Below are 26060 nucleotides of genomic sequence, written 5' to 3'. Positions count from 1 at the left end.
TTCATATGTCTATTTAATCTTGTCTCCATGAATTGGAATGGATAAAGGATTCTGTCGATAGTAAGAATTGCCTGATGAGGTTGCAAACATTATTGCTCTAATGTGTAGAAGCTAACTGATACCCCATCTTAACAGACACTTCTGACTGCCCTACCCCGATAAAAGCAGGGCGAAAGAAATCCCCCATTTCTGTTAAGACGCTCCACTGGGAAAAGAGCAGGACTGTGTCGGAGAGGATTTTTCCAAATTTCGGCCTGCTCCAACGAGGATGGAACCCGGGTAGAAAAACGACTCCACCCTGCTAATACCCGGGTGCATGTTCTGTTAAAGGAATGTTCCGGGCTGAAAATATTTATATCTTAGTAAATAGAATATAATTCACAGAGCAAATGCTGAAAATTTCATCAAAATCGGATAACAAAGTTATTGAATTGTTCAGAAATATGTTGCGGAATTGCTAGTATAACCATTTTCATGTTCAAAATTTCTATTTTGAATATGTTTTTATTGATATGTGGCAATAACGTACTAGTTTTACACCCTCCAAAAAAAAGTTATAAGCTAGCCTAAAAAAATAACCGATCGATCGAGCTTATTGCATGCTGCAGGTTTTACAGCAAGCTCAAGACCAAACTAAAGGTAGCTAATTTTCCTACCATTGTTTGTATTTTAAATCCACGATATTCGTCTATAATTAAACTTTGCATGTAACCTTCCCGAGTAGGATTTTAGCGAGTGTCATCTTTTAAGACGGTGCACGGGTGGTATAGTGGTTTTATCGCTTCGTTGAGGAACTCTACCCACCCTCTGCCCGGGCACTGTCTATTAAAACAGGGCTTTAGTGAGACAATGTGAAATGTTAGCACGAATGCCCTGACAGTGTCTTGACAACAGACATGAAGGTACTTGTCATAATTTTAAGAAAAAATTACCAGGATGACTTCGAGGTAACTCTTCCTGAGAAGGATCTGTTAAGAAGTGGATTTGTTTCAGTTTTGTCTTGCCATTATGTTGCTGAAACAACAAACTGTAGACTATTGTGATGTAGGCATGTGGACACAGCAACTACTCACCTGGCTTGTAAAGATGTCAAAACTGAGCATCATATGTTTATTGAAAATGATTTCTTTCAGGCGTGACAGTGAAATTCACTTTTGAGAGACCATTTATTCATTGTTAGTTATTATAGTTGTGTTGGAGGCCTGCAAGCCACAATTAGCACCCATTCTTCCGTACTGGCCTACTTAATGATAGGAACCCTGCAATATATAGATATAAAGTTCAAGCACATGTCCGACCAGTGGGAAGACAAGGGTATGGGTTACACTGCAGGCACAGACCCTGATTGAAACTTTGAGCAACACGTGTCTCCACGCAAAGACTAGCACGGACAACACTTGCTGTTTTAATTCCTGAGCGAGAGGGCCTTCAGTAGACAAGGCATAAGTAGGCTACACATTCAGACTCGAGTGAAGGGTTTGCACAGCAGACTAGGTGTGGGTTGCCATTGGTTGCATTCTCAAAATACCTTTTAATGACCGTGTGAAGAGTAGTTGAATACCTATTAGTGTTGATGCTTTCATGGCAAAAGGACACAAGTGACAAAGTTGATATTCAGTAAAAACGAGCAAAATGTATCACTTGTTTACATTGAAAAGAATGCACCACAAGAATGCCTTGCCAAGCATAGCAATTTGCTTGGACGGATGAGTATTCATGCATGAATTCATTGCACCTAAGGACCAATTGTGTGATACAAAATATCTGTATCTCAAATTTGGTTGATGTGTCAATTTTTTTTGAGGGGGGGGGTCAAAATAGTCTAAACCCGGATCCATGAACTCACCTTTTATTTCATTGTGTTATGTATTTCTATTTTATAATTTCCTTGAATTTCTTTGATTTTCTTGTCCACACACCCGTTTTTTTGTTTGTTTTTTTTATTCATTATACTGGCTTCATTTCTGATGGCAAATCTCTATAGAAATTCTTTACCAACTACCATTTTGACCTTGTGGCTTTTTTGGTTTTGATTTCTATAAAAGTCATAGAAGTACATTTACCACCCTGATAATTTCCTGCGCAACAATAGTGATACATAAACACAATACAATAAATTGATTTTTTAAATGTTTGGCTGTTCTTTTTTTCTGTTTTTTTTTTAAAGTTTTTATTGGGTTTTCATAATTTTGTATAACAAATCACATACAATTAATACAAGTGATTTAAAATATAACAGAATAAATAAATAAGAAAAGAAAAAAAAAGCAGCATACACACTAGTTTACATTAGAAGAAGTACAGCTTATCAACAGATAATAATTGATAAATATGTAGTAAAAATAGTCACTTTGTCTCTTCTAAGTATTCCTCATTTTTCTGTTTGTTGTTGTTGTTGTTGCCATTTTCAATTATTTCAGATGGTATAAGTACCATCAATATTTACCAAATACAATACTAATAGTAAGAACAGAGGTTTAAGTGTACATTGACCCTTTATTAAAATGATTATTAAGAAGAGGGGGGGGGGGGGTGAAATGAACATCCGGCTATGTGAGTCAATATTATCAAAGATATTTTGATTCTTCAGACCCTCATTAAATAATAATGTGCCATCTACTGTTAGAAATTTTTCTTTTATCTCCTGGTGAATTTGATAAACATATTAATTATTGAGAATGTGTTTGCCATTCTGTTAAAGCCAAGCATCCGTAGTTGCATTAAGCAATGGATTTGAGAGAAAGTCTTTGTTATGATCATTGATTTGATCTAGAAATTTCTTATATAGTTTATATAAACCAGATGCTACGAACTGGTGGAATATCAGAGGAAAACTGACTGTGTTGAAAATCACCAATTTACAGGTCATTAAGTTTGGAACTTAGATTATTGTTGCTTGGATTCAGAATACCATACTTTTTACACTTATTCATTACGTATCATTATCATAATTATTTGGCACATACTGTTTATTTGTTCATATGAACACTTGGTAGGTCATTTTCTTTAGTTCTTCTTTACTCCATTTATTCTTATATTTAAAAAAAAAAAATAGTCACAGTTAGAATTTACGGTTATTGTGTCATTTGTAGGAGATTTTATGCGAGACCCGACTTTTCATTTCCTCAAAAATTATATATTTGATGCAAATTGACATGATTGGAAATTTTGGAATAATTAAATAGAGAAAGAAAATGATATATTTGACATCTACAACTTAGGATCCTTTTCATCATTGTCATATGAACGACTTGAAAGAAGTTTCAAACTCGGTCAGACCTGGCAGCCTGTGTGTTATAGAAAGATATATTCTACAAGTATGCATTGGTTCAAATTAGTGCTTGCAACAAAATTAGTTACTCTTTGAGGCTACCTGAAGTCGCAACGCGCAGCGAAGCAGCTTTTGACGATTCTTAAGTTATCAAATGAGCTGATTTTATCTGATGCATGAAAGAGAGCCACACATTATTTGTTTTCTAAAATGAGATGTAGGGATCCTTGTCGTTACCTTATCTAGATTTGGTAGTTCACTAGTACTCACAAAAACAACAGAACATTCAAAATTGATGAATAAAAATCAAAAAGGCAAATTTGTCTTGGGCAGATTAGATGTTCTAGATATTCACATTGCATCCCAGAAATTTGAAGCAGTCGCAATTGTTTTGAAAATAATGTAAAATACCATAAATGAGGTTTATTAATCCAAGGACATCAAAGAAATGTGATTGGAAATCGCACACTTGAAGAGTTATATCTTGTTACACGCTTTGATCTACTGGGTCATCAAATGAAACATAAAATGAAAATGAGTTGAGCTAGCAAGTGCAGTCTAGCCAGTCCACTGGAGTGCATATATGTCCCTGCACATATGCAAATTAACTTTCCTTATGTATGCTTGTTTGGGAAAAAATGCACGCTTGTCCTGAAAAACATGTGCATGGTCAGCGTAACGGTAGAAATGATGCATGTCATGTGATCAGCTCTCGGCCGATCATGTGATTAGGATGGATTAATTTTATATATATTTTTTTTCAATGAGTGAAAAAATAGTGCTATGTATATGTGGTTCTCACTATTGAAATTGACTCAAGACATTACATTTGTTTTCACTTCCTCACATGATATATCTCGAAACCATTTTATGATTTAATGATTCTGTGAATGTTATAGTGTAACACATTCCACAAGGCATGATAATTTTATGGGACTGTTTGCGCTGGAGTACAGATTCTAGCAAATATCTGACATTCGAAAGTCTATTGATATTTAAAGCAAGGTGTGGTTACGCCATGGTACTGTCATATCCCTTGGAAGTTCCAGCATGCAGGTAGCACTGAGACTGCAATTTATTGATCGGTATTCTCCCCTCGCATGTTGCTTCATCACTTCATAAAATGATTTCGTGATGTTTTCTTATACACTAAGACACCGTTCTCACTACGTTCCTAAAACTTGTTTACTGGAAACTAGTTTAACGCTTAGTGAAAACGGTCGAGGCAGTCTTGGAAGCGATCTTCCAAACCAGTTCGGAAAACCACCTCGCTATGTAGTTTTCAAGATCGCTTTGCCTCGTTAAACTGGTTTTAGCGTAGGTGAGGACACAACCGTTCTTCGTGACGCAATTTTCGCACATTTTGAACGCGCTACTCCACACGACAGGTGTAGAATTCCTATGCCGTGGTTTCGAAATTCACGCAAAACGTGTCACCCCACTGAGAGCATTTCCATAGCAACAAGATCACTTTACGTGAAGTGAGTTTGAAAACCACTTCAGTGTGATCCAGTGGGAATGCTAGCAAAGCGATCTTCCAAACTTGTTTCCTGAATCGGTTTCCAGTAAACTAGTTTTAGAAATAGTAATGATAACGGCCTCTCGATTTGAAAAGAAAACAGATTGGGGGAATAATAGGGAATAATAGAGTGAAAGATCCCCCAGCTGGTTTTGCCCTGTGCGATCTAAAAGTAGATTTTGTAGATTATAATATTTGATAAGCTTCTACAGCAGTTAAACAATGTTGTCCATGCGCAACAAGAACTATAAACTTGGCCAATCGCACAATTGAACTGGGGAAGTTTTGTGATGCTTGTGTAGAAGTAAGTTAGTTACGAAAGTCAAAGAAGAAAATTTTCCTGATAAACTTCACTGGAATACTTCCCCATCTCACAAGGAAACTTAAACTTGGCAACATGAAAATGAGACTTCATTTTTTGCAAATTAATGATGTCAGAGGTCGACTCAATGCTGCGTCAAAATATGAATCATTGTGTGTATGATCGAAATTTATTTTTAGGCCTTAAAGTTATCCGATTGGACAGTTTGAAAAGAGCAATGTGCTTGCCCAATTAAATGCGATGTGCATATAAGATTCCAATTTCTCCATTGTTTTTACTGACAATTTTTGCAATATAAAAAATCTGCAAAATAATTCCAATTCAAGACCTATAACCTTAAACCTATTGCTAATCCTTGACCTTATCCTTTACTTCGTATCATTTTGACCCTCTTCTATGAAAAAAAAGAAGAAGGAAATTAACCCCTACAAAAAATACGAAGACTTGAACCCTAAACTTATGTCTTCAGAGAAATGAAGTCATGAGCAGTTGTGGAAAGGTTAGTTACAGGTTTCCATACTTACTTCCTGTTACAACTGGTAACCACCAGGTAGAAAGTGATCTTAATGGTAGGAGTCATTCCATATTTCATGCATCGGAGCCCAGTAATGAATAGAAGGCACAGGGGGAATAAGGTTACCTGTCGCAACCGAATAGCAGCACAGACAACCCAGTTCCACCAAGTGCGGTGTATTTTCTTTTTCGTCAATTTTTAATGACTTCCATGTTTGTAGAGGATCTCGGAAGTACCGGTATAGGAGAGCACAGGCCCCCCGAAGAAGCAGGAGGGACCATTATAGAAGGGTTGATTTGAATTAATAATGCTTTTCACACATTAGTCAGCGTTCATCATACTTTGGAAGCGCTTTGAGCTGCATAACATGAGCAGTAGAAATGTTTTCCGTCCTCAAACTTGGAGGATTGTTATTTTGTTGAATGTCTTTGTGAAAAATAATCATCAGTTTCGTTTTGTATGAGAATTATTGTCAAAATACTTCTTTGTCCGTGTTCATCAACAGTAAAGGGGTCCCCCCTTCCATAGTATGCAACATTGCTTTTTAAAAATCCTAGATGATTGTCTAAATCCATTGTTTTTTCAATCAATCTTTGCTTTACATCAATTTGTCATGATGTAGTTCATTCAGTGATATTTTTAATTCTATACGTCGTCAACGTTGAATAACACTTGTCATTGTTAATAATCATTAAGATAATATATGTGCATGAGAGGATCATCCTAAACTCAAAGGCCCAAATTCACAAAGGTGATTTTTAAAACCATCGATTGAACCAATGGTTTATGCAGATTTCCTGTATAAATTATGCTTATTTACCACATATATATTAAAAAATGTCCAATACTGAAGCATGCTTTCGTCACAGTGCGCCAAATTGACGCCTGTTGCCATGGTTGTCCATGCTTTTTATTCGTGAGTCCACTGTTTTTAATTAATGATTCCACTCTTCAAACAGTGGAATCATGAATAAAATAGCGTACTGAACCATGGCAACAGGCATCAATTGGGCGTACTGTGATGAAAGTGTGCATCAGCATTGGACATTTTTTATATACGCGGTAAATAAGCGTAATTTATACAGGAAATCTGCATAAACCATGGGTTCATCCGATGGTTTTAAAGGTAAATGCTAGTTTTGGTAACGATATCAAAATGAGTTCGTACAGAATCCAATGATCTGACCACCAAAGCGTCTGTTTGTATAAATGAAACGCATGTGCCAAAGGATTCTGGAAGAAATTGTGTAATTGCTGAGAAATCAGCGAATAAGCACAGGATTCGGGTAGAGCGTCGTGCCCGACGCTCTAAGCAATAATTATACATTGTCCCACGTGCACTTATCTGTGTTGGGGATCTTCGGTGTGAACATTTTTCAGCGTAGATTTCAAGATTTCACAAAGTTCAGTTAATGTAACTGTACCAGATCTAGATCCTCGATGATATACTGACAATTAAGTCTTGTTTTACAGACTTTCTCATGAAATCAGTGTTTACTGCAACTACTGGAATTTCTCTTTAAAAACTTTCTTTGTGAATTCTGGCCAATGAACTTGGGAGGGTTGTCCAAAAATATATACATCAGGGAATAATTTTGCTTTACAGATCTATTTGAATAGCATTTTTGGTCATAAGAGAAAAGCTCTCAACTAAGTAATGTACAGTCCTATATAAACAATATGCTATTCAAAAGACTTAACGCATAGCAGTCTTTCAAAAACGTGGAGCAAATTGCGATGCGATTCCAGGAAAATGATTCCCTGATACATACATAAGTTGTTCAATGGCTAATAGAAAACAATCAATGATGCAAGCATCAGAAGGAGAGTTAGAGAAAAAGAGAGAGGAATGGTGTAGGAAGAGAACTGAGAGAGAGAAACATGAAGAGAGGACTAACACTGCATAAAATATAAAACACATTATCCTGCTTGAAAACTAATAATCATTCCCTTAAAATATAGTTAGTTTATTTGTATAACAATCATTTTTTTCCATTCCTTGTTTTACCAAAGTGTTATTCCAGGCCTGAAGTATGTATGGCTTAAATGACTTGTCCTTCTATGTACTTACACAAATTAGTCACAAAGTTATCGCACAATTGATGATATACATTTTATTTCCATTTCTTTGGTTAAAATATATTCAATATGTGATCAACCATTGATAGACATCACTTTCAACACACAGAGATTTTTAGGACTTGATGGAGTCAGGAATGTACTAGTGTGGTTCAAGTATTCATGAAGAAATCTGTTCTTTTTGCTCCCAATAGATGTGACGGCCATCATCTTCGTAGTAGCCTGCAGTAGTTACAACCTTGTGTTGAGGGAAGACCCTAACCAGAACAGACTGAGGGAATCACTAGAACTCTTCAGAAGCATTTGGAATAACAGGTGAGCATATCTCTCTTAGAGTGTCTTCAAACATGAATCACAATTGAAAACTCAATTACAAAACACCGAACACAAACAGTGATCACAAGTGAACTGTTCATTGTCGAAAATGTATAGCTGAGTTTGACCCACCACAAGAAAAGACCATTCTGGAACTTGCTTTTGCAGTCTTCCACTGCGAGAGAAAATTTAAAGACGCTTTAAAGCTCAGTCTTGTTCAATGTTGCATTTGCGATGCTGACGGTCGTAAAATCTGAGCTGATTGCGTTTATAAATGCATCTTTTTCGATGTTTGAATTTCCTCAGAATCATGATTCAAAAGACGTTTACTTTTACGACTGGGAATGAAGGACGTTGAACACACCCTATGTTTCTCATTATATCTGTGTTTTGTAATCACGTTTTTCAATCACGATTCATGTTGCTGTTTTAATTTGGTAACCGACAGTAAACACACCCTGACACCCCATTCAGGGGAGTGTTTCATCAATTTTTTCATCCGACAGGTTGTCAGATCTGACATCCTTCTCTGCATGTTGATTGGCTGAAAGGCACTGTTTCTATGGTAACTGTCGGATGAAATGGGACTTGTTGGATAAAACGTCCGACAAGTCCTTTCATGAAACGCTCCCCTGATCTACCAAAAACATGAGGTTCCCTCGGAGTTACCTTATATTGTCCTTTGTCAATTGCAGAACAGAGGACAATGCATGAAAGCAAGGTTAACGCAAGATAAAGATACGCTAGACCTCATAGCACCACACAGCTCAACAAATCTCACTGAAGCATGTCCTTGCTGAAATAAAGTTTAGAATGTGATGATTAAGGAAAATCAATAAAACAAGGAAATACATTAGAACTGACAGAAGAGAAGTTGGAAGAAATAAAGAAATGCATATGAATTGATAGAAGATAACACGAAAGGAGAATCTAAGCAAAGAAATAAAGATTGTTAGGATTAAATGAAAAAAGGACCAAAACAGAGAATACTTATGAATCGATGAAAGAGAAGATCTGAAGGTTTGTAACAGTACATAAGAATTGAGAGAAAAAAGTAAGAATGAGAAATTAATGAAAGAAATTATAGAAGAGAAGATGAAGGAAGGATTGTACAGAGAAATTCATAAAAATTGATAAAAGGAAAGATTAAAGGGGCAAAAACAAGGAAGTACAGAAAAATTGATCCCAGAAAAGTCATTTTGTGTGTCACAAAGTAATGTCGATCTGATATAAACGGGGTTTAAGGCACAGACAATGATAGTGTGGCAATCTTCTGAAGAGGGCTGTTTGGTGGTGTTGGATGATACTGTCAGATACAACAAAAAAGTGACGAGAACACTTCCCTAGTATTAGCTTTGCATTGATGTAGGCATGCTATGTCATGTGACTAATTACTATCAGCAACATTTCATACAGATTAAGCAATAACTTATATTCTTCAAATCAATTTGATTAAGAATGTCTTTCAAGAATGATTTTAAATCGTTTGTTGATATCTAGTCGTGAAACCCAATACTGACTTTGAAAGCTTGCCATGGAGGGGTATTTCTCTTAATATGAGCATGTGTTAGTAGCTCCATGGAATAACTTAGTTCGGAGTTCCCTTCTGCGCATGATCAGAAGAAGGTAATTCCTACTAAAAGTGACATGGTGGTTAAATATCTCATCACGTACGTGAATCCCTCCAACTCAGTGTAAAAAGTGGGCGGAGCTAAATCTGATTTTCGCGCCTAGCAACCCCGTTAGCAACGCCTGTAAGCATCGTTCTGCTCACTCTCCATAATGTCTGCGATATTAAAATCCTAAAAACCAACAGAATCGTGAAAAATTAGTAATGCTATGAATGTTAATCATTTACATTGACTATCGGTGTACAAACTCATACCGAATTTACCAGCAAGTGACGGTTATATTACGAATTATCAGCCATAAAATAATGAGTGATATAAAGTGCCAAAATTTATGAGAATATAGTGTAAATTTTGTATAGCATTTCAAAATCCTTAATTTAAATATTTTCATAATTTTTCATTCTTTTAAAAAACATCTTATTACATTAAGTATATTTTTTCCGAACTGATAGCGTTGATAGATTACTGTTTCTCGGCTTTATGAGGAAATGGCAGGCCTTCAAAATCAGGTTAATTTTTGTTATATTTCTAAAAGAAAATTGTTAGATTCGAACTACTATACCAACTGTTTGCCCGAAGGAGGGTTATCATCTCATAATGTTGTGTAAATGATACATTACAATATATTTTAGGAGTGTAGTAATCCATGTTGGATAACATTTTTTAGGATGAGCTTCGTAATGAAGAGAAAAATCAAGTTCATTCTTAGCACGCGAGCCGCAGAACGATAATTTTTAGCGCGCGCAGACATGGCTGATCCCCTGGTGTGTCGCGCGGGATTATCTAGTCCCATACTGGTGTCGGGTGGTGTATTCCACGTACCTTGTCCCCTTGCAGTGACCATGCACTGTTGAGTTATACAGTGCTTCATTTTGATACTCAATCTGTGAAATACCGATATCGAAAAATGCTCGGAATATACCTGACACATATTAATGATTTCATTTTCGAGAATTATTATTTCTTTCCTGCATGAATTACAAAACGTCAATCTTATAGGCCAAGAATCATGATAGAAATTGTCAAGATGTGGAAAATATCATGTTAAGTTTGCCCAATGTCATCAGTATCTCACTGTATGTTAAACAGAAAATATAGAACTGTATTTTTTGTAAATTCCACGGTCGCCTCACGAACTTAAAGAGATGGTATACACAGAAGAAGAGGAAGGGCCGGGAGCCGGGTTCAGGTGTCTCAAGCGGATCGGGAGAAGGGGGGGTCCTTTTCCCACTCTCTTTCAAATAACCTTATTTTCTAATATTAATTCCTGTTGTTTATCGTGGAATTTTACCTTTTATCATAATTATAATTCTATACAATATGAGGATCCTACTATAAGTTTTCAAGCTGTCCTGTTCAAGATTACTGATTTTTTTCTGTGGGTCCCATTAGCCCCTTTTTCATCAATCATCTTCTCGGTGTCTCTGCTACCAAGATTGACTATAGAAGTGGAGGGAGGGGGGGGCGGGGGCATAAGTTATCACTCACTTTCGCCCCAGACAAGTGCCTGTTTGATATATTTTATTGCAAGGGCTTCTCTTTTCCTCCTATCTCCCTGTTCTCTCTTTCTTTGTTTTTGTGTTTGTGACATTTTATATCTCAAAGATCAGCTCTCCCAATCTAAATTTCAACCGTCCCATATTATTCCTTCCCTCCTGTTATGGTCAAGCTCTCCTCCAATAAAACTAACCTATTAATAATTGCCCCTCTTATTTCTACCGGCCTGCAATCTCATTTTGGCCCTTTTCAGTATCCCTCATCGACCACTCCCCATTGCAACTCACCATGATTTTAAGTCATCATCACGAGTCATTATCACGAGAGCACGGATAGGAATATTGCAGATCTATAAAATTGCTATTACTTTGATTTTAAAATAATTTGAGTACCTCCTCCCTCCCCCCCCCCTCCGGCAGCCATGCAGGTCGGTTTCATATGTCGCATGATGGTAAAGGTGGCCGTGGAATTTACAAAATATACCTTTGTATGACATTGGGCAAACTTAACAAGATATTTCCCAAACCTTGATAATGTTGTAATTTTTAATTATACACAGCCAATGTTACACATTCTTGACACTAGGCAGTTTGACTTTTTGTAATTCAGGAAAGAAATAATAATTACCGAAAATGAAATAATTTATGTGTCAGGTATATTCCAAGTATTTTTAGACATCGGTAAACTATTAATTTCACAGATTGAGTATCAAAATTAGACACTAAAACTGCACAGTGGTCATTGCAAGGGGAAAAAGGTACGTGGAATATACAACCCGACGCGGTATCGGACTGGATAATCCGAACGGACAGTCAGGGCGATCAGCCCTGTCTGCACACGCTAAAATTTATTATTCTGCGGCTCGCGTGCTAAGAATGAACTTAATTTTTCTCTTCATTACGAAACTCATACAGAAAAATGTTATCCAACATGGATTGCTACACTCGAAAGTTGTATTGTTATGTATCATTTACACAACATTATGAGATGATAACCCTTCTTCGGGAGAACAATGGTATAGTAGCTCGAATCTAACGATTTTCTTTTAGAAATATAAGAAAAATTAACCTGATTTCAAAAGCCCGACATTTCCTTTTAAGCGATGGAGAAAATAGCCTACCAACGTTATCAGTTCGGAAAAATTATAGTTAAAGTAATAAGATGTTTTTTAAAACAATGAAAAATTGTGAAGATATTGAAAATAACGATTTTGAAATGCTATATGAAATTTACGCTATATTTTCATAAATTTTGGCATATTGTATCACTCATCAAAATTACTGGTAATTCGAAATCTTATCCACACTTGCTTGTAAATCTGATATAGGTTGATACACTGATAGTCAATGTAAATGATAAGTATTCATAGCCTTACTAAATTTTAACGATTCCAGTAGTTTTTAGGATTTTAATATCGCATACATTTTGGAGAGTGAGCAAGACGGTGCTCACATGCGTCGCTAACAAGATTGCTAGGCGACTACCCGAGAGGGCTTTTATAATGGCGGGCTCCGCTGAGTTGATACATAGCCTATAGGTGGTTCACGTACGTGTCATGAGATAAGCACCAACTCTGATGTCTTGATTATTCATATATTCATTTTAATTTTGTTCTTCATTAGATCCACAAAAAAACCCAATGCATCCACTAGCAACTGATATTTCACTGTTGGCCAAGTACATTGATATAGCAACTTGTTGATGCATTCAAAGTAAACATGCAACAAATACTTTCATAGAGTTCATTGGTGTGCTATTCTAGTCACCTGGTCTATACAATTTCTGCATCCTGCTATGTAAGGCATGCTTGCATAATATCTTGCTTTGAAATCTGGCTATCGTAATGTAAAAAAATGAATGGTCGTTCAACCAAAATTGCCCATGAGGTAATACCAAACTGGTCTATTGATAAGTGAAAGAAGAATGTGCTTGGGTTGGTAAAGCCATAATTGTAATTCGAATTCTGTACAGAGATCTGATCACCTTCCATCTCTCCAGCATGAAAATGCTTTCTGGTTTTGTGTCGATGATAAACTCAAAGATTTCTTGCTAAACTGTACCACTTAGAAGTTATCAAAGGGATTTTTACTCTTAAATCCCATTTCACTGACCTCTCTTCTTGATTTTTTATATTTAAAAAGGGGAGGGGGCAAATGTTTGATAGCGACTCCGAGCAGGTGCATGAAGATGTGACCGCACATCGAATCATTGTTCCGAACCAAATCTTGCCAAAACGGATGCCATGTCACTGCTTATCACGTCAATGAAGATAAAAACGAGCCTTGCCACCTGATGGTCTAGGACAAAGATTATCAAGGGAAAAGAAAGACTTTGCATTGGAGAGAAGCGGTGAGACAGGAAGAGAAGTGGGGAGACATGGAGAGAAAAAGCTAGAAAAAAAATGGCTATCCCATGATTCATAGCACTGTCTCATCGTAGATCATGTGACTCATGCTTGGAGTAGTTGGGTATTCTTGGTAGGAGGAAGGTATGGGTGAAGGGGGGAGGGGAGTAAGGGTTAGGTGTTTGATAGACTATTGTGTAAAATTACTTTTTAAATATAATGTTCTGTGAATTGAGTAGGGAGGAAGTGAGGGGGGATGGAGGGAGGGTGGGGGTAATGGCGATTCAAAGAATAAATATCTGAAATTGCTTAAATTCAAAATATTCTCTATCATTGCGTCATGAGAAATCAATTGACATTCCTCTGTAAATTTCGTTGTGCATTTCTGAAATGTATGCAATATGTAATGATAATGATAACGCCATGGTCTAGTGGTTACGACTCTCGTCTTTCAATCAGAGGGATATTGGTTCAAATCCCAGCCATGGTGTGTTTTCCTTCAGCAAGAAATTTTTACCCACATTGTACTGCACATGACCCAGGTGAGGATAATGGGTACCTGGTAGGATTTATCCTTGACGCTTTAGCGCCGATATGGCCTTTCAGCTACAGCCGGGGTAATACTATGATACCACATATCAAAGGACAGTTGAGTATATGCACATAGTAACAGCGCTATATAAATGGATATAACTTTTGACCCACGGGGGGGCAGTCCACCTATTACCTACTGGAACCAGGTGATGATCAATGTGCAAAGTCTAAGGAATCCCTTAATTTTTTAGCCGTCAGGTAATCCTAACTCATAGAGAGAACTTTTTCTATTTTGCATGTAATAAATCAATGTTTAGTATTATTGTTATGGGACCTCTCAGCACTTTGTACAAAATATATTGCAAATGAGTTAAGTGGCTTTTGTGCCTATGGTAGATCAGTTTCCGCACTTTAATTCAACACTCCTTTAAAGTCCCGGTCATAACCCTCCTAACTGTATCAAATGTATTTTAGTTTAACTATTGCAGTAATGTGGTCATTCGTTCTGTTCTTGTAGGTGGTTGCGGACAATTTCAGTGATTCTCTTCCTCAACAAGCAGGACTTACTGGCTGAGAAAGTGTTAGCAGGAAGGTCAAAGATTGAGGACTACTTTAGCGAGTATGCAATGTACACAATCCCACCCGATGGTAAGTGACAAGAGCATTGCTGTCAATTTTCAGACCCCACACACAGTTTGAAGGAGGTATATGAGAATCCTTATACAGTTTGGCTGGGGTACATGTACTGTAGGTAGGTCCTTTGCATGCACTGTGGATCAAACTACTTCCTCAATTTTTGACCAGTGCTCACACAATTCGCACAACATTGGTCTGGGAGTGAAGACCTGCAACACAAATTTTGTCACATGTGTTTGGTACTGCATTTCCATGGTAACTGCATATTAAATCAGTGAATCCGGGATAATTGCTATTTGAATTTAATAATGTTCCTTGTACAAGTCCATCATGATAGGGTTGGGGTATACCACATTCAGTAATATTTCCTGTTAGATATTTAAAGTAAACTGTGTCACAGAATCAAGTGTGCCTGAAATACCACACTTCAATTGGCCGTTATACCTCAGTCACATTTGCTCTACGGCGAGTCGAAAACAGCTGTTTTAATAACATTTTGTGTACCAGCTACATATACAGATATAGGTGGTTTAAATAAAAAGGAATCAAATGGCTGCTTTCAACTCACCGTAGAGCAAATGTGACCGAGGTATTAGTTGTATGTAATGCATTGCCACATTTGGATAGGTAGTGCCCAGGGAATGTTTGCCAATGCATATTCATCAATGAGATTATGTGTTCTCACATTATTTTCACTATATGAATCAAATTGTGTTGATCATGCATGTACAATTTCATCCACATCTTTGAAGCGTAAACAGACGTTGACATAATCACTTTCCTTCCAAAAATCGCAATTGGCAAACCTGTGACAGAGCTGCCAAGTAGTACGGATTTTTCGTATTTAGTACTGAAAAATGAGAAGAATACTGATGGTTTCATGCAAAATACTGATTTCTCAAGTTTCAGTTTAATGTGTTGTCCTATGGTATTTCTTTGAAAATACTGATTTCCTCGCCAAAATACTGATTTTCAGCTTTAAAAATACTGAAATATTCTTGTTCAGGTTGGCAGCTCTGCTGCGAGTAAAGTTACTGAATTTCATTTTCTGACAATGACTGTATGCATACAAGGATCCAGGATAAAGTGTAAAGGTTCTCAAAACTGCCTGTGAACATTTTGGTACCATTTGGTTCGTTTGTCAATAAAAGTAGATTGAACATCAGAATCAATAAATGCAATGGATGTAACTATATGTTCATTAACACTATATGATAGAAGTCAGTCACATGCACATAACCTCATTATACACTTGATTGTAACAGCCATTAGAGCCAAGCAGGCTGAGCCCACCAGCTATTTCTCAAAATAACTCAAATGCTAAAAAAGGAAAGCAAGGTTTTAAAACTAGCGGGCAATTTCTATAAAAAAAAGTCCTGATAAGTATACATCGCTATCATAGATATATATATATATGCCCATTAGTTCTTTTATACCTCCGTCAAACAAAGGGGGTATTTACAATGTAGGAATCAGTGTATGATCTGGCAGTCAGTCCGTTGTAAATCTTGCGCATCAATCTACCTGCTCAATTTTTAACCAATCCTCATGAAATTTGGCACACATATTGGTCTTGAGATAAAGATGTGCCAGACACGTCTTTGTGTGCGTAAGAAATCGGGTTACCATGGTAATTATATATTATGGCAAAAATTAGTGAAAAAACTTGCGGCACGAAATACTTCCTCTATTCTAACTAATCCTCATTTAATTTTGCACACACATTGGTCTTCTGGTAGAGATATGCAAGACACATTTTTTGTGTGTATCAGAAATCGTATTGCCATGGTAACAATGTATTACGTGATGAAAATTAGGTAAAAACCTTCACACCTTCACACAATCCACACAACTTCATCAGTTGTCAACCAACTTTAATGAAATTTGGCAAACACATTGGTCTTAAGGTAAAGATGTGCAGGACTCATTTTTGTGTGTGTCAGAAATTGTGTTGCCATGGTAACATATGGAAAAATTAGGTAAAAATTTTGTGATTTAAACTACATCAGTTTTCAACCAATTCTCATGAAATTTGGCTCACACATTGGTCTTACGGTAAGAAATACAAGACATATTTCTTGCAAGTGTGGGAAATTGTGTTGCTATGGTAATGGCATATTACAGCAATTAATGTATTAACGTCATGAGGATTGAAATTCTACCTCATTTTGTGAGATATATAATTTGGCACACGCATAAGTCTTGAGCTAAAGTGTGCAAGATATATTTTTTGCATTTGTCAGCAATTGTCTTGCCATGGTAACTGCATATTATAAATCAAATATCCAGGAACTCTCATTGGGGATCAAACTTCTTCCTCAGTTTTCAGCCAGTGCTCATGAAAGTTGGCACAAATATTCATCTTGGGGTAAAGACATGCAAGATTCATTTTCTAAATGTGTTGGAAACTGCATAACTATAGGTAACCATAGGGCAGGGGCATTACTCTTCATCAGTGATATTTCTAGTTTTAGCATGGTCTTTAGTCATCCCCACATTACCCATCCCTCTCCTCTCGTTTCTTGTTATCCTTGAAAAATTTCAAGAGAAATTTCATGAAGAACGATACATCATCATGGATAAAAAAAGAAAATAACGCATATAATATTCAGGGCTGGCATTTTCCTAATGAGGTTGGTTCTTGAAATAGCTCATATGTATTGAGTTTGTTGCCTTTGGTAATTAATGGCAGTCTGACAGCATCATACGATTCTCATTCATTACTAATCATACCTTGATCCATGCTACAGGACATGAACCCTCTTTTTTTGTTCAAAGATGAAAACTAGGAATTTCCAATGGGTGTCTCTGTTATTCAGAAGAAATATCTTTTCTCTTTGATGGATGACAATCACTCCTTATATTTAAGCATAAATGCATTTTTCATTGTAGTTAAAAGAAGAAGAAACATAAATGAGGAAAGAGTACAAAATTAGTGCTTTTACATTATATTACATACATTGAAAAAAACACAAGTGCACACCTAGTTAACCATAAAGCATACAGCAGTTCCATTTATTTGAATGCAGGATGAAAGGGCATTGTTGATTAAATTCCTTTCTGACGGGCATAGGTGCCGCGGCCGGGATCGAACCCTGGACTTTCCATGCAATGCAGCCAGGTGCCTTAGACTACGTAGCCATGGCACCTCCACATATTACATACATATGTACATAAAACATTTAGTGCTAAAGTGTTAGTGAACCCCTCAACCCCACCACAAATTGCACTCCTTTATGCTGAGTGTTGAAATGAATGTAGACAACCTAGAGAAGCAAACTTTATTGAATGTAATATGTTGTCACCTAACTTCACAATAAAATATCTAAAAGATGGCAGTACTTAACACTTAAAGGACAAGTCCACCCCAACAAAAACTTGATTTGAATAAAAAGAAAAAATAATGAACAAGCATAACACTGAAATTTCATCAAAATCGGATGTAAAATAAGAAAGTTATGGCATTTTTAAGTTTTGCTTCATTTCACAAAACAGTTATATGCACATCTCGATCGGTATGCAAATGAGGAATTGATGACATCATTCACTCACTATTTCTTTTGTATTTTATTATATGAAATATTTTCATTTTCTCGTCATTGTCATGTGAAATGAAGTTTCATTCCTCCCTGAACACGTGGAATTCCATTATTTTAACATTATGTGCTTCAGGCAAGGAGGTCCTTATCGTCAAATTCGTAAAAATTGAAATATTGAATAATTCAAACAATAAAAAACAAAAGAAATAGTGAGTGAGTGACATCATTGACTCTCTCATTTGGATGTAACTGGCTCGTTCATATAACTATTTTGTTAAAAATAAGCGAAACTTTGAAATGTCATAACTTTCTTATTTACATCTGATTTTGATGAAATTTTCAGCATTGTGCTTGTCTGATTTTTCTCTGTTGATTCAAATCAACATTTTTCTGAGGTGGACTTGACCTTTAAATATATTAGTTTTCTGATGGGGTTCACTAACTTTGAGCACCACTGTATATAGTGCTTTTTCAATGAAATTGCTCAAAATGCTTAACAATATGACATGAAATAGCGAATCCTATTCTCCAAGCTCTTGCAGTATATGTAAAGGGGATGTTATCGAGAAAATAAACATGTTTTAGCTTGTGTTTGAATACTTGTACAGGAGAAAAAAACAAAAGAAATGTGTAGCTTTATTCAGAAATACTTCAGCGTAGTGATCGACCTGCTCTGTCTTTTTCTCTCTACAGCCGCTACAGACACCGGTGAACCCGAAGAGGTGTTGCGAGCCAAGTACTTCATCAGAGATGAATTTCTGGTGAGTCATTTAAAAAAAAAACTCTCTCTTTCTCTCTTCTTTCTTTTCTGTCTCCCTTTGTTTTTTTTTCTCTGCCCATCGTTCTGTCTGTGTCTCTTTCTGCCACTCTCTACCTCTGTCAACTTTCAATACACTGTCCTTTATAGGTAACTTCAGATCAAGCACATGCATGTACTGTTGTTTTTACCCACTCTAAGTGCCATACTCTGTTAAGTGTAGTTTGTAGTTCTTTCTCATGTATTCTTTCTTTAATGCTGGGGAAAATATTTTTTATTGATAATTCTCACGATGTTGGGGTCCATATTCTGTAGTTAACCGAGGCCATGGTTTTTTTTTACCATGGTTAAACTCTGTGCCAAGCTTATGGACAGCCAAAAATGTCAACATGTTTGTCATGTTAACTGTGTGCTTTCCCTGTGTTTTCATGATGGAGTAAACTATGGTAAGCATTTCAAAGACAGTTTTGAATGAATTGATCAGCAAATGTGCTGACAGATTGAACCTATTGCTATTAGAGACAAGTGTCATGATTGGCTCTTCACAATTAAACCACACTATTAGACCAGTATTTAAACTTTCAGAATATGGGCCAGTGTGTTTTGTCTATATTCAAGAAAAGGAGCAGGATATTACTTTGAATTCACAAGCAATGTCTCAACATTCAATATAGGCTGTGACTGTGAATTTCATAAAGCTGAAAACTGTTTGCTACCAGTTTATCTACTGAATGAATGGCACATTTAAGCTGAAGCTTACAAACACCATTTTCTTAAAAACATAAAAGTAACTTCCGGAATACAAATCTCTTAAATGATCCAATGTCATCTTCCTTTCTTTCCATTCCAGCGAATCAGCACGGCAAGCGGCGACGGCCGACATTACTGCTACCCCCACTTCACCTGTGCCGTGGATACAGAGAACATTCGACGAGTCTTTGACGATTGTCGCGACATCATCCAAAGGATGCATCTTCGGCAATACGAGTTGCTGTGACCTTTGACCCTTGGGTCACCCGCCAAGGGCGTGGGAGACTGTTCTTTTGCAATCACAGCAGCACTAGTCGTTATTGTCATCGCCGTCATCCTAACAAAGAAATTGGGAGAAGGGACAGCATCCAGAAGAATAATCAGAATTAATGAGGGTTAGGGGAGATATTTAAGATTTTAAACTCTTTTAAGGTAAAACCAATCAACGTTACTCCTCTGTTCCCTTCCACCAGACTCTTAATTTCAGGTGAAAAAAAGGGAAAGGGGGAGAAAAAAATAGTTGGTGGAAAACATTTTCATACCTAATGGCTGTATAAAGGCTCTGTATTGAGTATGTGGAAATTCATTTCTTTTTGTAAAATTTTTATTTTTATTTTGTTTGAATATTCTTTGTTGTTGTATCCTAGATGAGGAAGCATTAAGAGCATCATGAAGTCAATCTCTTTCAGTCAGATACTGTGGGTGTTTTAGATGGAAGTTTGTTGTTTGGAGTCGGCGTGTGTGGTGTTTTAAAAGACAAAAACAAAAAAACAGATTACTATTATAACTTAGGAACATTATGTGATGACCTAACAAGTTTTCCTTCTTCTGTTAAATTCATTGTGTTGCAATTTCTCGTAGCTGGCTTCATAATTGTTTGTAACAGGCTTTAAGAGCAGTATAAACTATAAATTAAGTTGCATTTTATTGGAGGCTGTAGACAGAGTAAGATGGAGAGAGAGAGAGAAACTCACAAATATCATGTTTATTGTTAACATACCATAGAAGCAAAATCTTTCTCCCTTTCCTAGACTTTTTATATGATATCTTTGGTCCCCCTCTCTCTCTCTTCCTCTCTCTTTCCTCTAGATTTTTATTTAAAAAAAAAGAATTATCAAATTGATTGTTTTTGCATTTGAGGTCTGTTTGTACAATCACAGCTGATTATTAAGTCTGTGTTTTTACATCCAACTACCTTCAGATAGGTTACCAGGACCATAACATGTCGTAATGAATTATTTGTGTCCTTTTTACTATACTAAAAGCATGCAGAATGTGTACATATTTCAGAAATAAAGCAATTCACACAATGTCGCATTGGAAACCAGGAGAAATTGGAAGAAAAACAAATGAGGAGAAAAAGAACATGAAATGTGAAAGAAATGACTAATAATTGCGCTTTTTCAGCATAATACCGTTTCTTTCATATTGAAATTGAAAAGAGGAGAAGAGGGATGGATCGATCCTGGTTTTCCTCTTTTTCTTTTGTAGGGAATGCGTATGTAAGCACAGAATTCTGTAAATATTATGTCTTTATCTGTCCATATGTCTTTTCTGTGTGTCATCTATCTATATTTATATCAATGGTTTAGCCCCCATTGACATGCAATGTTTAATTCGAAAAATCAACCAAAACGGCGCACGGGATCAAAGTTCTGGCGGCTTGTACACCCCCCCCCCCCGACCCCCAGTTCTATTATGAATTGAATCAACACAGCTAAAAAAAAAAGAAAAGAAAGTGAGATTTAGAAGTTCTTTAGATGAAATCTAAGAACTGCAATGGTACAATATTAACAGAAAGTCACTTAGCAAAGTTTATTTGTGGTTAAATTTGCTAGTATAAGATGGTAGAATCTGCTCTCAGCCTTGTAGCTGTAAAGTTCCTAGCCCATGTATTAAAATTTATTATTAGTTTGATGCTGCGAGTAGTGGTTTCACTTTTACGAATATCAGCAATGGCACATTATAAGTAATATTATGACAATGTTTTCATTTGTCTTTGCTTTAGTGGGTTACATTTCTTTTGAAGAGCAGCATTTTTTCACAACATTCTATCTATCTGAAGTGGTACGTTTGTAGGCTCTCACGCTTTCTGTAATGAATAACTTTTATGTTTGCTGTCTGTCCAAGAAGCAGTTACGGGACATTTGGGAAATCCCCCATGTTAGAATAAAACTATTCATAACATGTAGGTACCTGGTCATTTGTGTAGGCTATAGTCAGATAAACACAAGTAAATGCTCAGCTCTAGTTCCCCTTCTAAAACATGTGCCATTTGCGAAACTATAAATAACAAACGTGGACCTAGAGTGAAGGGTAGTATGTTGGTCCTTGGAATATAAAATATTGATAGTGAAATGAATGAATGAAAGTTATGTGTGCTATTACTCTTTAACTGGTGCAGCAGTCGGGGGTTATGCAGCGATCGATGAGCACGGTGGAAATGTTTCCCCCGATCACGTTCGCACTCGATGCGATAGGCACCCACAACCCATTTTCAGATTACTCGCTGCAAAATACAATACGAATGATATCCCACGTCGTCTTGGCGGTTGATGCGTCGAACATTGCACCGTAGCCTTATGTGCGTTTCATCAGAATTCAGATCAAATGGTTGATTAATGAGTTATTAAAACCAACATGGCTTCACTTGTACAGTGTTTTATTTCAGACGTAGGATGAGGAAGCTAACTACCAATAACCAGTTGAAAACCTCTGATTATTTGTTTCGTCATCTGTTTTCATTTTCCCCGTTCTCTCGAGCTTTTTCTATTGAAATGATGTACCTATAATTATATGTGAGAAATGATAATGGAGAAGATTTGAACTGTAGATATTTACAAACTAGCAAAAAATTGTGTGTTGGTGTCAGTATTGAATGATCAGATGTGATTAAAAAAAAGTATGAAGTAAATAACAAGGACAGAAGATACTGTTTTCAAGTTTACGAACATACTACTACTACAAGATACTACTACTTCTTCAGCTATTACTACTGTACAACAACTACTACTACTATCTCTTGGTTTATCGTGATTTTAGACAAGATTTTTATGATGTGAATTGGTAATCATGCATTTAAGCAGCAGACCTGTGTATTTAAGAGAAATGTGTTGGGATACAAGACGACTGTTTTTGTATATCAGTGCGAGTGTTGCCGAATGAATGTGGGTGTGCCTGTGCGGGTGTGGGAGTGTGTGTGTGCGTGTGTGCCTGAGCATATTGGATGCGCAGGATTAAGTATGAATGTTTTACTCTAGTTCTCTGTGTTCAGTTTTACCCGTTACCGTATCGTTGTGTATCTTCAGGTTGAAAGGTACACTGATCCATTTCTCTCTTGATGAAGTCTGACGACGGTTTCATTGTCTCGTAATGCAGGTCAAAGGTCAAACTGTCTCATTTGTATATTAACACTAGCTTAGCTTTGTCGTTGGGACAGAGCCGGAGTGTCATTGCACAATTTGAAACCAGATATGTTTTAATTTGAATCGGGGAATCTAGAAGTTGTCATTGATAATAAATGAAATGACATGTGTCATTAGTAGCAATGGGTACAAGTCAAGTCAGAAGTATTTCCCTGTCTCAAATGAAAATGCCTCAAAAAGAGTTTGGAAAAATGGGATGTGATAGATCATTTCCTTTTCTCTAAATAATAATAGATGTCAATGTGGTAGCATGAGAAAGGTCACTTAATTCTCTTTAAAGTGATGCTATAGATGTTTACGATTACACCTTTGGGCATAGGAAACAAATCTTAAATATGGTCTAAATTAAATACAAACTTATCACTATTTGCCATAGAGGGCAATGAAAAGGGTTTTTTTTTTATGGATTAGGATATGTTGTTCTCAGTTGGTTCTTGGCCTTATCCAAATTATGAAAGAATGAAATTATGCACCTCCACATAAGCCATATTAATCACTTCATGAGGATTGGACTCTCTTTCTAAGGGCATTAAATAAGAGAAGGTGGTTTGATTGATCAGGCTTATTTCAAACTTTTTTTGAGGAGTTGGCATCTGTTGTTGAAATAAATGGCACAGAAGCTGCCATTCAAATATATCTCATGATTACTTTCAAAGAAATTAGCTGCAAATAGGTAATATCTTCCTGTTGAATGACACCGAATATTATTGGTCTAAAGTGATAATGAATGAACTCAAGTTTATAAAAAGAAACCAGGAGAAATGAGTAGAAAATCAAATTAATTTGTGTGTTTTGTTTCTGTGTCTATTTTTTCTCATTTCTTTTCTTTTATAAGCAGCTTGACAGATAATTTAGGTGGTGTATGTCTAATTATGTACACTGTGGATGTAAAAAGAAGCTTTTGGCAATATATAAGATGTCTCTCTTATATTTCCCGAGGAAATTTTGGAATCCGATGTTTCTTCTCGTCCGACATTTGTAATTTGTATATAATTCTGTACAGGTATATTAGAAATGAGTTTATTATCATTCCCAAACAATAGACTTTTTTTTCTTCTGTTTTGAGTAGAATTTATTAAAATACAAGTAAATGTGTGAAATTTCGCTAAATATCTTTCTTTTTTTATGTAGATAAGTCAAGATGTTTATAATATGGAAGAGAAGCATGTGTCACTTATAAACCTCAGTCAAGGAATGGGGGAAAACTGCTGGATTATTATAAGAATGATATTGAGAGTTATCATACCAGGCTTACAGGTGATGGGGCCGACCCATTCTCACTTATCTGTGAAACAGAGCACAATATTGCTTGACAGCATGAACATGAATATATGCTGCTGTGTAACCAGGGCTTACTCCTTGATCTTGAGGTCAAGAACATTAAACTTGATATTTGTAGAAAGTTCAGCCACAGAATGGGCATTTTAAATTTGCAAAGTAAATTATTATTGCCACCCAGTACAAGAAAGTTCTTTCTAAGCAAGGGTGATTAAATGACATATCTCCAAAGGTTTAAGATTTGTAATAATAATATTTGATATAATAGTGTGTTTCGGCATCTTCACTAAATGGAGCTGACCTTATAATTAAAGTATTTATTATATAAAAATAATAAATTTGACACAGTGATATATTTGAATTATTTAATAGTAATGCAATGGTAAACTACGGATGGCAATCATGCAAACAATTATTGCTAATTAATTAATAATGACTTTTAATCAATGGGCTTGATTATATTACATATTTGCCAAAAATCATGCATGTAGGGTTTTGCAATGTGATCAAGAAAATTGGTTTATGCCTTCAATTGAAATATCAGTGAAAAGGGGTCAAAAAGCATAAAAAGGAAGTTGGATATTAGAAAGAATCTGATATGGATTAAGAAAACGTAGAATGACTGGTCTTATTTTGGCATGCAGTGGTTCTAATATTTTTTTTTTTGTTCGTACGAAGATGGAAAGAAATTGTCATATGAGTGTATAAATATAAACCTGCAATTCTTGTACATGTGGACGTTTATATCTTGTCTTGAAAGTAAGAAAGAAAGAAAGAAAGAAGAAAAATCAAACCCGATGTCAACAGTTTATGTTTCATTTTCTGTCCAGTTGATTGTTTTTTCTTTAAAGTAAATGGTCGAGTATGTTTTGGTGAAGGAATGAGGCAGAATGAAGCTCAAACTTGATAGTTATTTGTGTTGGTGATGTTGTTGATGATGATGATGGTGGTGGTGGTGGTGGTGTTGGTGGTGAGGTGTTTCGCACTGTACGTGTGCATAGCTCATTGAGGTCTGCTGCCCCCACCCCACACAGATGTTTTATTCAGTCTAAGCTACAGACTAGCTCATTCTGTTAAAAAAGTTAAATAAATGCCATATCTGTCTCATTTAGTAAAAAGACTCAACTTGTACTTGTCGTAAAATTTGAAGAAGATGAATAGTGGTGATGGAGAAGATGATGATAGTCTTGGTGCAGGCAATATGGTTAATTCAGGATATTTTTTTGTCGACACACAAAATATATGTTCATGGTGAAAATGATGACAGTGATGAGTGAATTCGATTTCTGATCCTGAAACAAATTATCCAGATGATGACGAAGATGGTGTTGATTATCATGACATGATGATGATGATTGATGGTGGTAGAGCAGTTTCCTAACTGAAGTGGCTACCCTGGGTAAATAAAACATTTTTATTATGATGATGATGGTGGTGGTGATGACAATTATAAGAGCAAAGATAGTAAATAACTAGAAACTGGTAAATAAAATGAAGACCGGACAAGGAGTGTAATCCAAAAGTTCACTCGATCCAGTACACTTTAAATAGTCACTTTGTTACTTTTAAAAAATGGGGGGGGGGGGTCATAGAGATATGGATTAAGTTATGCTTGACTATCAATGATTGCAATATTAAGTAATCAGAAA

At 36.2% G+C, this 26060-nt stretch overlaps 1 protein-coding gene across 1 annotated transcript in view; it reads left to right on the top strand.

The window, feature by feature from the left end:
- Positions 1 to 25209, top strand: part of LOC446189 (guanine nucleotide-binding protein G(s) alpha subunit) — an 81085-nt gene extending 55876 nt beyond the window's left edge. Inside the window, exons 9-12 of the mRNA XM_041599129.1 lie at positions 7900 to 8020; positions 14544 to 14674; positions 18895 to 18962; positions 19809 to 25209. Coding sequence (XP_041455063.1) covers positions 7900 to 8020; positions 14544 to 14674; positions 18895 to 18962; positions 19809 to 19955 — 467 coding nt within the window. The 3' untranslated portion in view covers positions 19956 to 25209. The remainder of the gene's footprint in view (positions 1 to 7899; positions 8021 to 14543; positions 14675 to 18894; positions 18963 to 19808) is intronic.
- The last annotated feature ends 851 nt before the right edge of the window (positions 25210 to 26060 follow it).

This window comes from Lytechinus variegatus, chromosome 2, assembly GCF_018143015.1.
Source record: "Lytechinus variegatus isolate NC3 chromosome 2, Lvar_3.0, whole genome shotgun sequence".
Classification (NCBI taxonomy): domain Eukaryota; kingdom Metazoa; phylum Echinodermata; class Echinoidea; order Temnopleuroida; family Toxopneustidae; genus Lytechinus; species Lytechinus variegatus.
This window is presented reverse-complemented; position numbering and strand designations above follow the sequence as displayed.